This window comes from Telmatherina bonti (assembly GCF_933228915.1).
Source record: "Telmatherina bonti genome assembly, chromosome: 5".
In the NCBI taxonomy this organism is placed as follows: Eukaryota; Metazoa; Chordata; class Actinopteri; order Atheriniformes; family Telmatherinidae; genus Telmatherina; species Telmatherina bonti.
The window spans coordinates 34,589,876-34,602,791 of NC_136623.1; the positions used below are offsets into that span (position 1 = coordinate 34,589,876).

The 12,916-nt window shown below is 43.4% G+C and overlaps 1 protein-coding gene across 1 annotated transcript in view; it reads left to right on the plus strand.

Annotated features, from left to right (window-relative positions):
* Window positions 1–12,916, plus strand: part of vps13b (vacuolar protein sorting 13 homolog B) — a 433,420-nt gene that overhangs the window by 275,575 nt on the left and 144,929 nt on the right. Inside the window, exons 33-34 of the mRNA XM_079241403.1 lie at window positions 1,002–1,128; window positions 2,336–2,479. Of these exons, the coding sequence (XP_079097529.1) occupies window positions 1,002–1,128; window positions 2,336–2,479 (271 nt within the window). The remainder of the gene's footprint in view (window positions 1–1,001; window positions 1,129–2,335; window positions 2,480–12,916) is intronic.

Here is a 12,916-nt window from a genome sequence, read left to right on the forward strand (position 1 = left end):
CTCCAAGCTTAGCTGGTGAATGATAGCACCTGTCCGCTGCAACGAGACGCTCATTGTTTCAATCCCCGTCTGAGGAGAGATTAGCCCAACACCAATTGGCCTCACAGATCATTTCACCTTGGAATTAGGCTCCCCTCAAACTCCGTATGCAAAGAAATCTGTCAGAAAATAATCCCTTAAGGGCATTGGTAATGCACATTTGTGTAGCAGAAGTGAATATGATATTGGTTCTGGTTAAGTACTGTACCCCAGGCCACCTAGAAACAAGGTCTTTATAATCCTAGCCAACTATAAATATTGGAAGTCGTACCATTTGATTGTTTTAAAAGCAGCAGATGTGGCAATTAACACCACCTTATAAAGCCCTCTTGTATATTTGTTTTAGTGCTAACAAATGTTCCCACAAATATGACTTGATTGTGGGAATGAACATTAGCGAAGTGGAGGGGGTTGATATGAGAAGGTCTCGGCCTGATCTTGTGTATACAATTAAAGGGGGGTGTTCCCAATCGAGACTTGTCAAATAACAGCTCACTCTGAAAGCTTTTTCAATCTTCCAGCTAAAATATTTCCCAACCAGAAATACAAAAAGAAGAAAGAGAGAGAGAAATCTGTTTGGATGTTTTTCTAAGTGTGGCTTTGCAGTGTTTTAAATCTAAAAGGCCAGAACAATTCAGAAAAGTACGCCTGCCTTTCAGCTAAGGGTACAACAATGGCTCAGTTGTGAACGTTTTGTGGTTTCGCCTGTGTTGTGTTGACTCGTCATCCCTACGCAGATGGGACAGTCTTACAACACTTTACAACTGGTTACCATAACAAGTTATTAGTAAATAAAGGGAGGTCTATTTCAGTGAATAAGTGGTCCCTTATGGTTGCTCTTACTGTTGGATGCACGCCTGGCCCTTCATTCAAAGTAAGGCCCAGGCATATCTGACATGCCAGTTAAGAGAAAAGTGGAACCTCTCTGAAACGTCTGCACTCGTATGTTTCCCTCCTAACAGCATCAGGAGGCACCAGGAGCGCCGAGCCATCCTGACGCCCATCCTGACCGACTTCTCTGTCCGGGTGACGGCCGCCCCCGCCATCATTTTCAGCAAGTCTCTGTCCCCTGACAGCGGACAGACCGAGGTCAGCATCCGCTCAGCACACATAAAAATCTGCTCATTTCATTTTTTTTCACTTGTGACTTCATTACAGAATGTAAAACACATATATATATATATGACCAAATGGTTGTATGAAATTTCTTTAGGAATTAAGGAATTTCTATCAAACTCGTCCTAAGGTTGCAGACAGGATTTATCCACCACTCCAAGCGGTCTTCTTGTGCCCTTTGACCCCGACCCGTTACTGCTATGGTTGCAGCTATTCCTCTTACAGACTGTTTTCATACGAAAACAGACAGTGATTATGTGAGATGTCAGAAGTATTTACATTTTGCTTTTAACGTACAGTAACGTTGTCGTGAGGATCTCTCAGCTGGTCCGCCGTGTACTGGAGCTTCCTGACCTCCAGGGTTCAAGCCGTTCTGCTTATACAGCTGATGTTTTCTGGCACGGCTCTCTGAGACTTCCTGCCTCTTTGATGCCTCGTCCCACCACGCTAACATGTCCCCTGACGATGTATAACAGCTAATTCATAGTTTCTACTCACACACAAACACACACACACACACACACACACTTAGCCTTTACTCTATGAAGACCTAATCCCAGTAACAACATAAATAATATTTTGAACTGCTAAACATAAACATAGCAGAGCCATATGTTAACATATGTCCATTTTTTTTATGAACTTATTAAACCTAATTTAAATTAACATTGTTTTTACAGCCAATCTGCAGTTTATAGCGAAAGATTAAAGTTTATGTGGAAGAAAATGCAAACAGTCGTAGCAGCAGAGCTAGATATGCTGCTTGTTTTCTGATGTTTCTGTGTCTCCATGAAGCACTTTGAGTCACTCTGCTGTTGAACTGTGCTGCACAAATAAACTTGCCTTGCCCAGATCGATAGCTTGCACAGCAGTGTGTGTGGTTGCTGAAGGCCTGGGCCATGCGTGGAGCGCAGTCCTCGGTGTTACTGAGTAACATCCTATTGCATGAAGCTTCCTGGCTTAGGTTTCCACTGTTGGCTGTGGGTGGGACCCTGGAGAGGGCAGAGTGGGGGGAGGAATGCACCGAGCAGAGACCAGGGCAGAGAGGGGATCTGATGTGAACACATCATTCTGTGACCACACAAGACATGAAAGTGAAGATGACAGAATGAGGCCTGGTGTTGTATTGAATGCATCTCCTATGTTCTCCACCTTCCTCCTCCCCCCCTTGTCTCCTCAGGAGGTGGTGGTGTGTGGCCATTCCCTGGAGGTGAATGTAACCAGCAGTCTGGATTTCTACCTGAGCGTTGCGCAGGTGCAGCTCCTCCAGCAGCTTCTCAGAGACAACATGGTGGGAATGGATGCTCCAGAGAAGAGCGCTGAGGTACCTGCTGTTATCACAGATACAGGTCGACGTCGGCCCAAGTGTGTCAAGGGCCTTGTTATATAGTAGAGATGTCCGATATTATTATTATTATATTATTATATCGGCATACAGGTATTAGCAACATACCGGTATCATCGATATGCCGGTATTATCGGCATACCAGTATTATTGATATACAGGTATTATCAGTATACAGGTATTATCGGCATACCGATATTATTGATATACCAATATTATTGATATACAGGTATTATCAGCATACCAGTATTATTGGTATACAGGTATTATCGGCATACCAATATTATCGATATACAGGTATTATCAGTATACAGGTATTATCGGCATACCGATATTATCAGTATACAGGTATTATCGGCATACCGATATTATCAGTATACAGGTATTATCGGCGTACCCATATTATCGACATACCGATATTATCGGCATACCAGTATTATCGATATAAGGTATTATCGACATACCGATATTATCGGCATACCGATATTATCGATATACAGGTATTATTGGCATACCAATATTATCGACATACCGATATTATCGGCATACCAGTATTATCGATATAAGGTATTATCGGCATACCGATATTATTGGCATACCAGTATTATCGATGTACAGTTATTATCGGTATACCGGTATTATCGGCATACCAGTATTATCGATGTACAGTTATTATCGGTATACCGGTATTATCAGTATACAGGTATTATCGGCATACCGATATTATCAGTATACAGGTATTATTGGCATACCAATATTATCGACATACCGATATTATCGGCATACCAGTATTATCGTGTAAGGTATTATCGGCATACCGATATTATTGGCATACCAGTATTATCGATGTACAGTTATTATCGGTATACCGGTATTATCGGCATACCAGTATTATCGATGTACAGTTATTATTGGTATACCGGTATTATCGGCAAACCAGTATTATCGATATACAGGTATTATCGGCATACCAATATTATCGACATACTGGTATTATCGATGTACAGTTATTATCAGTATACCGGTATCAACATAAGTTTTACACAATATGCACATGCTATATATTAAACTCTTCAGCTACATCTCCTTTAAGTCAAAATGACAAAATAAAAGAGATGTCACACATAGTTTTCTAAATATTTTTGTTTGTTTGGCTCAACTTGCTCCAAAAATATCGGTATCAGTTGATATCGGCATCAGAGATTAAGAGTTGAACAAAATCAGTATAAAAAAAAAAAAGCTAATATTGAACATCCCTATTTTTTTAGAGATATTTTAATAGAAGATGAAATATAGATTAACTAGATTCATACATTTCCATTGGTGTAGAATGACCTGATGTCACTCGGTCACAGCGCTGCTTTTAAGTCAAACAGTGACTCGAGGGCTGGACATTTACATTTATCTTGTCATTTTAGAGTATTTAATTTAGGGTGGTGGGGGTTCACAGCACCCCACACATGTGGCTTTTAACCCACAATGTCCAAAGTATTTGTTTAAGAAGAGCCTCAAAACATTGAACCTTTCTAGTGTTACCTTCTGTGGGAAACTAGCAGCTCGTTGACTCATTTCATCCTTTTTTCTTCCTTTATGAAGAAAAACCATTTGTCTTGACAAACAATGAGACACTCCTCTCACATCAGGCTTGAAAGGCATCATTTCAGGGTTGAATTGGTTGATGTGTTAATACTTTATGTGTTTTTAGTCATATAGTGCAAGTATTCCAAAGTGATTTTTATTCACATGGATGTTTTTATTAATTATCAAGCATGACTACTTTAGTTTACCTTTAAAATCCGCCGCGATACGTCAGACACTACTCCTTTAACTATCGCCTCTCACCATTTTGGGTGAATCCAGTACATTTAAATATTTACTCATTGAGAGAAAAGCAGTTCTGTAATGTGGCATTCGTTTACTGTGCAGCGCTCAGCTGCAGCTTTCAGGGCCCTTCCTATTGTTTACAGGACAAGGAGCTCCGAGGCGCCATTTGCCCCGTCTGACCGCTTAATGAAGCTTTCTAATGGAACACAATATAAAAATATTTACCAGCTGTGGTGAGGATGGGAGTCATCGAAGAGGAAAAGGGGACAGGGGAAAGAGAAGTGGGCGAGTTGAGATGAAATAAGTTGACAGAGTGACTTTACTGCTATCTCCTCTTGAGATTCTTTATGGGAGGATATGTGCAGTGAACAGCGTCCGATGACTCAGATCTCCTTCCGACATGAGACGAAGCTTCTCAGGAAATATCAACAAAGCAAAACCACATAAAGATCTGATGGTTTGTGGTTTAGTTTTTGTGTGCCCCCACAAAAAACTCTATCAGAGAAGCATTTGTGATTATTTTCCTCATTTCTCATCGCGGTGTCAACATGAAGAGTGATAATAATTTGCACTTGTGCGGAGCAGCTGTTAGAAGAGCTGGATGTTCCCATAAATAATTACTGACACCTTCAGATGCTGAAATTGTTGTTTTTGTGCAGAAATTTTCAGCTTTTTTTTTTTTTTTTGTTTCTTGCTGGATTGGGTTAAACTGAGGTGACGCACGGATCCAGAGCGGTATGATGCAATAACCAGCCGTCATTTACTGAGAATAGTGTGGACTTCACTAACTTCATGTGCTTTATGCCTTTTTCACGCTCATTACCTTCATAGAAGTGTCATTAACATGAACAGCAGGGGAGACATGGAGGTTGCTCTGACTACATGTAGTCTGACTTTTGGACTGTAAAACTATTCCTGCATGTATCTCGGCTTTGTGTGGTGGAGTGCGGCGTGTTCTCATGTCTGAAGGCTTATTTTACAAGCTACAGAGCCCTCTAGTGGAGCATTAGTCCAGAATATGGTGATTCTTCAGATGTCTGTGGTTTGCCGGCTGTGCCAGCAGTCTGTCTTCCCTCTGCTAACACATGAGACACACCAGCATCAGGTACTATCAGCAGTGTGCGCCCTGACATGGCCTGGAATCTGACGGTGTCATATGGGAATTGTAAAGGTCTTTTTGTCCGCCCTCTGATACCAGGCTACAAACAATAATCTTGCAGTTTTATTTTTCTTCCCTTTAACTACATCAGAATGTGGACCTGAAACAAATACGTTCATTTTTAGCTTTAGTAATGATGTTTATACAATTTGACAGTTTTGTTTATGCTTTCTTTACACAACCTGTTCAAAGGATTCAATTAGAAGCCGGTCCTGGAGCTCCAGCATCTGGTCCAGGCCAACTGGTTTTCTTGTGCTTCTCTCGCAGTCAGAACTGTCCCCAGTTCAAGTTTAAATTAAAACATTCTCCCGTATTCCCAAATCCCCCTTTTTCTCTCTTCTGTTCTGCTCGCATGCTGTTTGTCTGGAGCAGACTCTCCTCAACCCCATGCACTGCTTTCAGACGCTTCCCACCGGCCCTCACAGCTGTGTCTTATTGTCAGCGTTAATGAATTTGTTTTGTTGGGGCTTTTGGGTTCCCTGGCAGTGGCGAGGCCAGGCCAGGCGCGTGGGCAGTGTGTGCAGCCAACCTGTATGATTTCAGTCATTTCTAGACCCGGATCTGTGCTCTGAATCTGAATCTGTCCACAGAAACACTTGATTCCTCCACACTGTGCCGTTTGCTCAGGTACCCGAGCACATGAGGTCAGGCGGCCTGTAAATCACGGCGTTATTAGGATGTTTATCGCAGCATTAGCCACGGTCCGTCACAGTCTGACTTCATCTCGGTGTTTTCTGGTGTTCCGTAATGATGATGAAGTGAGGCTGGGTTCGGATCAGGCAGCTTTCAGCAGCGGGAGGTCCTGCAGCCTGGGAGCTATGAATAGATGATAGAGTGGTTTCTGGGACTTATCTCACCACTATGTCATCAGCAGTGTCACCCAGCAACACAAATGCATACCCTCAAACACACACACACACACACATGTTCTCCACATTCCCTGCATAGTGACTGGCTGCAGCCTTTATTTGGGGGTGTAATGCTTCTTTATGACTGCACAGCTGACCTCTATGTGTGTTACTGTGTGTGTTTCATGGTAAAATAAGAGATGTTTGAACATTTGAATGACTCAGAAACTGTTTTTTTTTGTTTTTTTTTAAAGACGCTGCTAAAAACAGACATGAGTAGGTGCTTATTACTGTGACAGCGTCATGACGACCAGACAGCGACGCTGGCAGCAAGAAATGATGACAGTGACGATGTGAAAAAAGAGAGAATTGTGTTAAATAAGTAAAGATAAGTAATGCTGGCAATGAGAGGATGTCAGGAAGATGAGAGACTTGTGCATAAAAAAAAAAAAAAACAGGCACACACAGAGGCAGCCTGGGTCAGCATGTGCTTGTAGCACAGTGTGAGAGGAAAATACCCTTTGGTGCAGGGGAAGTCCCGCTCCACCTCATCCTGGGATGATTACACGCATGGGAAACATGGCTTTAAACTTCCTCCAGCACTCTTGTGCACACACACAAGCACAGTGAAATCTACCAGGAGAATGTTTCAGACATCACAGGAACAGTTTTTAGTAAACACACATGTGGAGAATGTCCCAATCTCCCGTTACCTGTCTTATCTCCGCTCCCTCTCCCTCATCAGGCAGGTTGCCTTCAGCCTCCTCAGTCTGTAGCTTTCACGGTGGTGTCTTCCAGAGCGGCGTGGTTATAATAGTTTCCCCCTCTGGAATCGGTAGTTCGTGTTAAATGTGTGTATTTTCAGATACATGGCCTAAGAAGAGCAGCCATTCTCTCACGCTGAGTCTGACTAATGCAGCTCTGATTTCCACACCGCTGTGAGACTCGGACCTGCTGACCAGGAGCCGCCTTGTTTTACTGGTTCATGTGGTTTTTATGTCATCACATCCCGATGAATCAGCAGTTTTCATCTGATTGTCTTTACTTAAGAAAAAAGAAAATGCTCTCCTCTTTATGCAGCAGTTTCAACTCTTCTCATGTTCGCATTGTGCAGCGTGAGCCGTTCACTGTCTGATCACTTCCATGTTAATTCTGCAGCAGAAGACAATCGCTGCAAATATTCAGCCAGTCATAACAAAGTGTCCTCAGCAAAAGGAAGAACAAGGAATCCTGCTGGGACAGATGTTTCGGCCCCTACAGGCCCCGGATCTGAGCATCAGGGAGCCAGTCTAGGATGACATGAGGAGCCACTAAACAGAGTCTTAACCCGCAGAAGAAGTGTGGGAAGTTCTGCAGGCACAGCTCTCCTGCCAACGGCTTCAAAACAATGCATCTCTACTATTCGTTGTATTTGTGAAAACATATTTGCTTTTCTTCCAGGGAACGTGCAGCTGGGAAAACTGCTTCAGATCAATGAAACGACGATGCGTTAAAACCTTTCTTTACCTCTGTTTGTCGCCCGCATGCTCCTGAAAGTAAGCCGTGAGACCGGCTCTGCCCTCTTGCGCAACAGTTTAACTCTTGTTCATATAGGAACATTGGCTTAATGTCAGAAACGCGTTGGCCAGCTCGTCCAGGCGACGGTGTTGTTGACGAGCTTGGCTCCGTCAGCGACCTTGGACCTCATCCTCATCTGTCTGTGTTTAAAGTAAACCATTTCCAAGGCCGCTCCTCTTAGTGATGAGTGTTTCATATTGTCTCGGAGCTGTTGAAGTGAAGTTTTCCTCTTGACCTCCAGTCTCTCCAGGACAGTAAGACTTCAGAGGGTCTGTTCTGTGCTGCGGTGGCCACCAGAATGGATGAGACATTAAAAACCAAAGCAGGGAGAAGGAAAAGTGCAGGCAGCTTCAGTTAGCGCTGACAGAATATAAGGGAGCAAAGCTTGCAGATGGGGTACGACCGAATGAGAGAGAAAGTCTGCTGTTTGCTTTGATTTCTGGATCTGTCTGAAGTATTTCTCTATAAATGTGGGAGCTGATTTTCCTGAGAGGTCACCTTTTAACCAGTCAACCTGGTTATTAACCCTCTCTGAGGGCCAGATTCCTTTCACCCTGACCCCTTCCCATCCTGCTTAGCTCTATTTTCATTCACCCTGTTGCTGCTGAGAGGAATAATAAATAGAACTCCCCGTGCTGCCATCTCTCTTTCCATTTTGGCTGCCTTACATCTGTAAAGTAAATGTCGTCGTCTCAGCTTATCTTAAACACACATATTTTCATAGCCAATGTTCATGTCGCTGCCATTCTTTTGTTATGAAACTATATCTTTTTTTTTTCTGCGTCTCACTGGACCCTCCTGTGTGAATCAACTGCTAATTGACAGCCAGTCATAACAAGTCACCTTCCCAGTTCAGCCCCCACATCCCAACCAACCAACCAACCAACCTCCTCGAACTAGAGCCGTGGCACATTCTTAAATTGGCCCCTTCGAAACCCAATCTATTTGAGATCAGTAGCAGCTGAATTTGCTGCCTCCTCAATCGGTTTTTGGCAAAATTGGCGTGAAAACTTCAGATAAAATCACAAAGGCTGGAATTCTGTTAGAGCAGAGAAACAAACGCCGCCTTTGAGTCGAGGCAGGAGGCCCCCCGGTGAACCTGAGGATCAGGTGACGACTCAGGTGAGCAGGAGTCACTCGGGCCCTCGCACTCCACCTGGAAGGGAAACGGGGTCACAGACCCAGGGGACTAGTAAAAGCAGGGCACGCCAGGCCAACCAGTACACACACACATACACACACCCTACAGGAGACTTTGTTTAGTAAAAAAAAACCAAGAATTGGTGAAGAATTTGTGAAGAGGCGAAAAGAGGAAACAGATTTTCTTCCCCTACACCTGTAAAAGCAGGATTCCTCATAGAATAACAGGTGATGCCGAGTATTGAGTGACTTAAATAGTTCCTCTTCCTTCTAATCTCTCATCTCTCCATTTGGCTGATTGGAGAACTACTTTCTTCCTCTTAAAGTGCTCTCAAACAGACCAAATATTTATCCTGAAACAGAATTCCGTGCTTTTGGAAGATTTTCCGTGGATACTGACCCATTTCCTTTTATCTTCGCCTCTCTGTGGGCTTGCTTAGCTGCAGCCTGAATCACATTTTACCATTTCAAAGTTTACTTTTAGAAATGTCTTCATGTGTTGTTTCATTATGCGTAGAACCCTGCTTTACTCATGTGCCAAGTCTGCCATCAGTCGGTGTATGAAATGAAGGATATCTTTGTATTGAAGACTGGACTGAAACCTGACAGAGTTGTAAAACCCACATGAAGTCCACAGTTATAGAAATGCTTACCACAGTTGAGATGTTTTAGATAATCAAAAGGTGGTTGTGATTTCAGGCCTCACCTGTTGGAGGTAGGGGGGCCAGATGTCACGCTTTGTGCAGGATCGTCCCGCATTTCTATTACTTTTCACACGTCCCATAAAACGGGCCGCTGTCCCGCATCGTTACGACCAGACTTCACTTTTTGTGAAGGGAAAAAAAAAAACAAACAAACAAAACAAATCGGGTTTTTACTAATTGTGTGTGGCAAAAGATTTGACGGCTGTGATATCACACCGCCTGCTGATTTGACGGACACTCATGTCAATCAAACTAGGAGGCGGGACTTAATGCACATCTAGGATGCACCGGTGCAGCCACTAACGAAAATAAATAAATAAATAAATACACCGAACGATGATGGAGGTCAGGGAGACGTTTGCTGCGAAGAAGAAAAGAAAGTGTTATTACAACAAAGACTGGGAAAGCAGATATTCCTGGGTTAAACCTGTTCCAGAAGACCGTGAGAAAGTTTGTCTGAGTAATTTCTCCATGTCACACGGCGGGGAATGTGACGTGAAACGGCACAAAAAAACGCGCTACTCAGAGGGAGGCTTTATAATCACAGATTTGTTATGTTTGGATAGTAATTTTATTATCAAAGAGCAGAATAGAAAGTTTAATTTTGTAAAACTTTGTCATGGCAGAGTGGAATCTCACATTGTCTTTGTCCCACAGTTGGTGAGAGAAGATCTGGTCAGCCTAGTTGGAGGTTGTGTGTCTGATGTCACACACCCTCTTTTGCTAAAAGGACTTCTTACCTAAAGCTTCGCAACAGATCAGGACATAATCTGCAGTTCTGCAGAGGTGCTGATGATTTTTATCTGCTGTCCTTATACGTCTGTTGGCTTGTCCTCTGAGTAGCCTTCATCAAGGCCCTCGGTGCTGATCTGGATGAGGGAACATGGCTCTTGCTTCATTCTTGTCTGAGATCTGAACATGCAGCACATCATTTCCTTTGCCTCACTCATCCCTGGGAGAGCATCCAGGGAGAAATTAAAGGAAGATTACTTCAATCCTCCTCCTTCTAATTTCAGCTCTGTAAATACACATCCAGCCAGGATTGTTCTTGTCTTCACGCCACTCTTTCACTTTGCTTTTCCATTGTTCATGATTGTATTTTTTTCTGGGAATATGCATGTTGGTGGTGTGTGTCTGCAGCTTGTCTTTTCACAGCGTTCAGTGTGAATAAACGTGTTAGCTCCCTGAAATACGAGCTGATCCCAGAAGCCTCACCTCACCTCCAGTCGCCATGTTTTTCTCTTGCTTGTTCACAAACTAAAGGAGGAGATACAGACATCGCTGTCAGGCAGGACAAACAGGCGCTTCACAGGAAGACTCCATGACCTAATGAAAGACTCTTAAGGACATCTGCTTTTGTGAACCGCTGAGCTCATGCTGAGCTCAAGACAGCTTGAGTGCCTGTTTTTGTTTGTTGAAACCATAATGCCAAAGCTAATTCATTTAGGTTTAAAAGCTTGGTGAATGGTAATGAGGGGCACAATTCCTTGCTGTTCTTTGTGTGTGATGTCACTGTAATCGGTCGTGCGTTGCTACACTTTACCCACAAAGTATAAGTGGTGCAAACACAGTCGAGTTGCAAACACATGTGACATTTAACCAACTTTTATCATTCAGTCACTATCAGGCTCACGTCACTCGGGGAGTTTTGGCACGTTTAAACACCAGAGCCTGTATGTTGGATTAGAAAATCATATCCACACAAATCTCAAAAATAAATAGGGATGGTGACAGCTAATGGAAGCCAGTTGTGCTTCGTTCCCATGGAAGGAGAGAGCACAAAGGAGAGGAAGAATGATGAGGGGGGGGCACAATCACAGCAATTAAGACAAACCCTGGGTGCTTTTTTGATTCACTTTCACTTGCTGGTGTGTGTCTCCTAATCACAGTTTCCCCCACATCTGGCCTTCATCTTAACGTAATCAGTTAGCATATGAAACGTTAGAGGCCCGGCTGTAGTTGGAGGCTGTAGGAATGTAGTACAAGGAGTTAAATAGATGTTTTATGTTACTTGTACAGAGTTTGTTTATCCATATAACCAGTATATAGCTTTGAGTTTTCACTGTTTTCACTCTTCCTGTCTATTTCTTGCTGATCATTAATGATGGAGGCCTTCGGTGTTGAGGCTGTTGGACAGCATCCGATTCCAGCCGGGAGATCATGTTGAACGAGCCGAAAGGCCCGTGTCGTGTCTGCATCTCAGACACATCATTCTTTGTTTTCACTAACAGTTGCCGTGTTGCTCTAGAAATTGTCTTCTGGCGTTTTTCAGAACTCGTTCCATACAAGCTCATTGCATCCTGCTTATACAAGCAGTCAGTGTTGTTGCAGCGATGTGCCGTAATTCCTGCAAATCCTCACAGTCACCCCTAACCTAAGCACTGGATTTGATTGGGGATCTAAATCAGGGTTTTGGTTTAGATCTGTCGATCTGTTGAGGATGACTAAAGCAATAAGTCTCCTGTCGAGTTTTAATGGAGGTGGCTGTCAAACCTTCTAAATCATTCTTGATTGCCTGGGATATTTAGCGGGGCATAGTGGGTTTGGCAAGGCTTTGCAAGAGCCTGGATTCTCACAGGCAAGGCCTCGGTCTTAAAGTCAAAGCATGGAGCACCCAGCTGCAGCCTGCTGAGCGTCAGCACTCTGGAAACAGCTCTGTTCTGCTGCGCGGTGGCAATCTGCGTTCTATTTGTGGCAAAATATTTGTAAGCAAGCTAATGTTGTGCACAGGCATGGGAGAAAGCTGGTTTTTAAGTTGAGTCAATTATAAAACGGAGGCTTTGGCCGCCTCATCTCCTAAAGCCAGGTCTTTGTAGAGCAGCATCATACTGAAGTTCCCCAGATGGGCTTCATTAGCTCACTCTTTTCACAGTTTTTCTTTTTATTCTCCAGCCTTTATCATTTTGCATCTTTGTTTTTAAGCCAGGACTTTTCCAACCATAAAGCAGCTGCAAGCTGAGGAACATCATGTGTCTCTTCATCTTTCCTTTTCTTTCCTCTTTTATTTGTCCCAGTCAGCGTTTTATCAGCTCCTCTCATGTTCATGTCTTTTAAAAAGCCATCTCCTCTCTTCTGCTTCAGCAGGTCTTTCCGGATGGGAAGCCTTCCAGCTTTGGTGCTGCAGGAATGTCGACATGCATTAGTTATTACTGCCGCCTCAAAGTTTGCCCAGCTCGCATGTGAT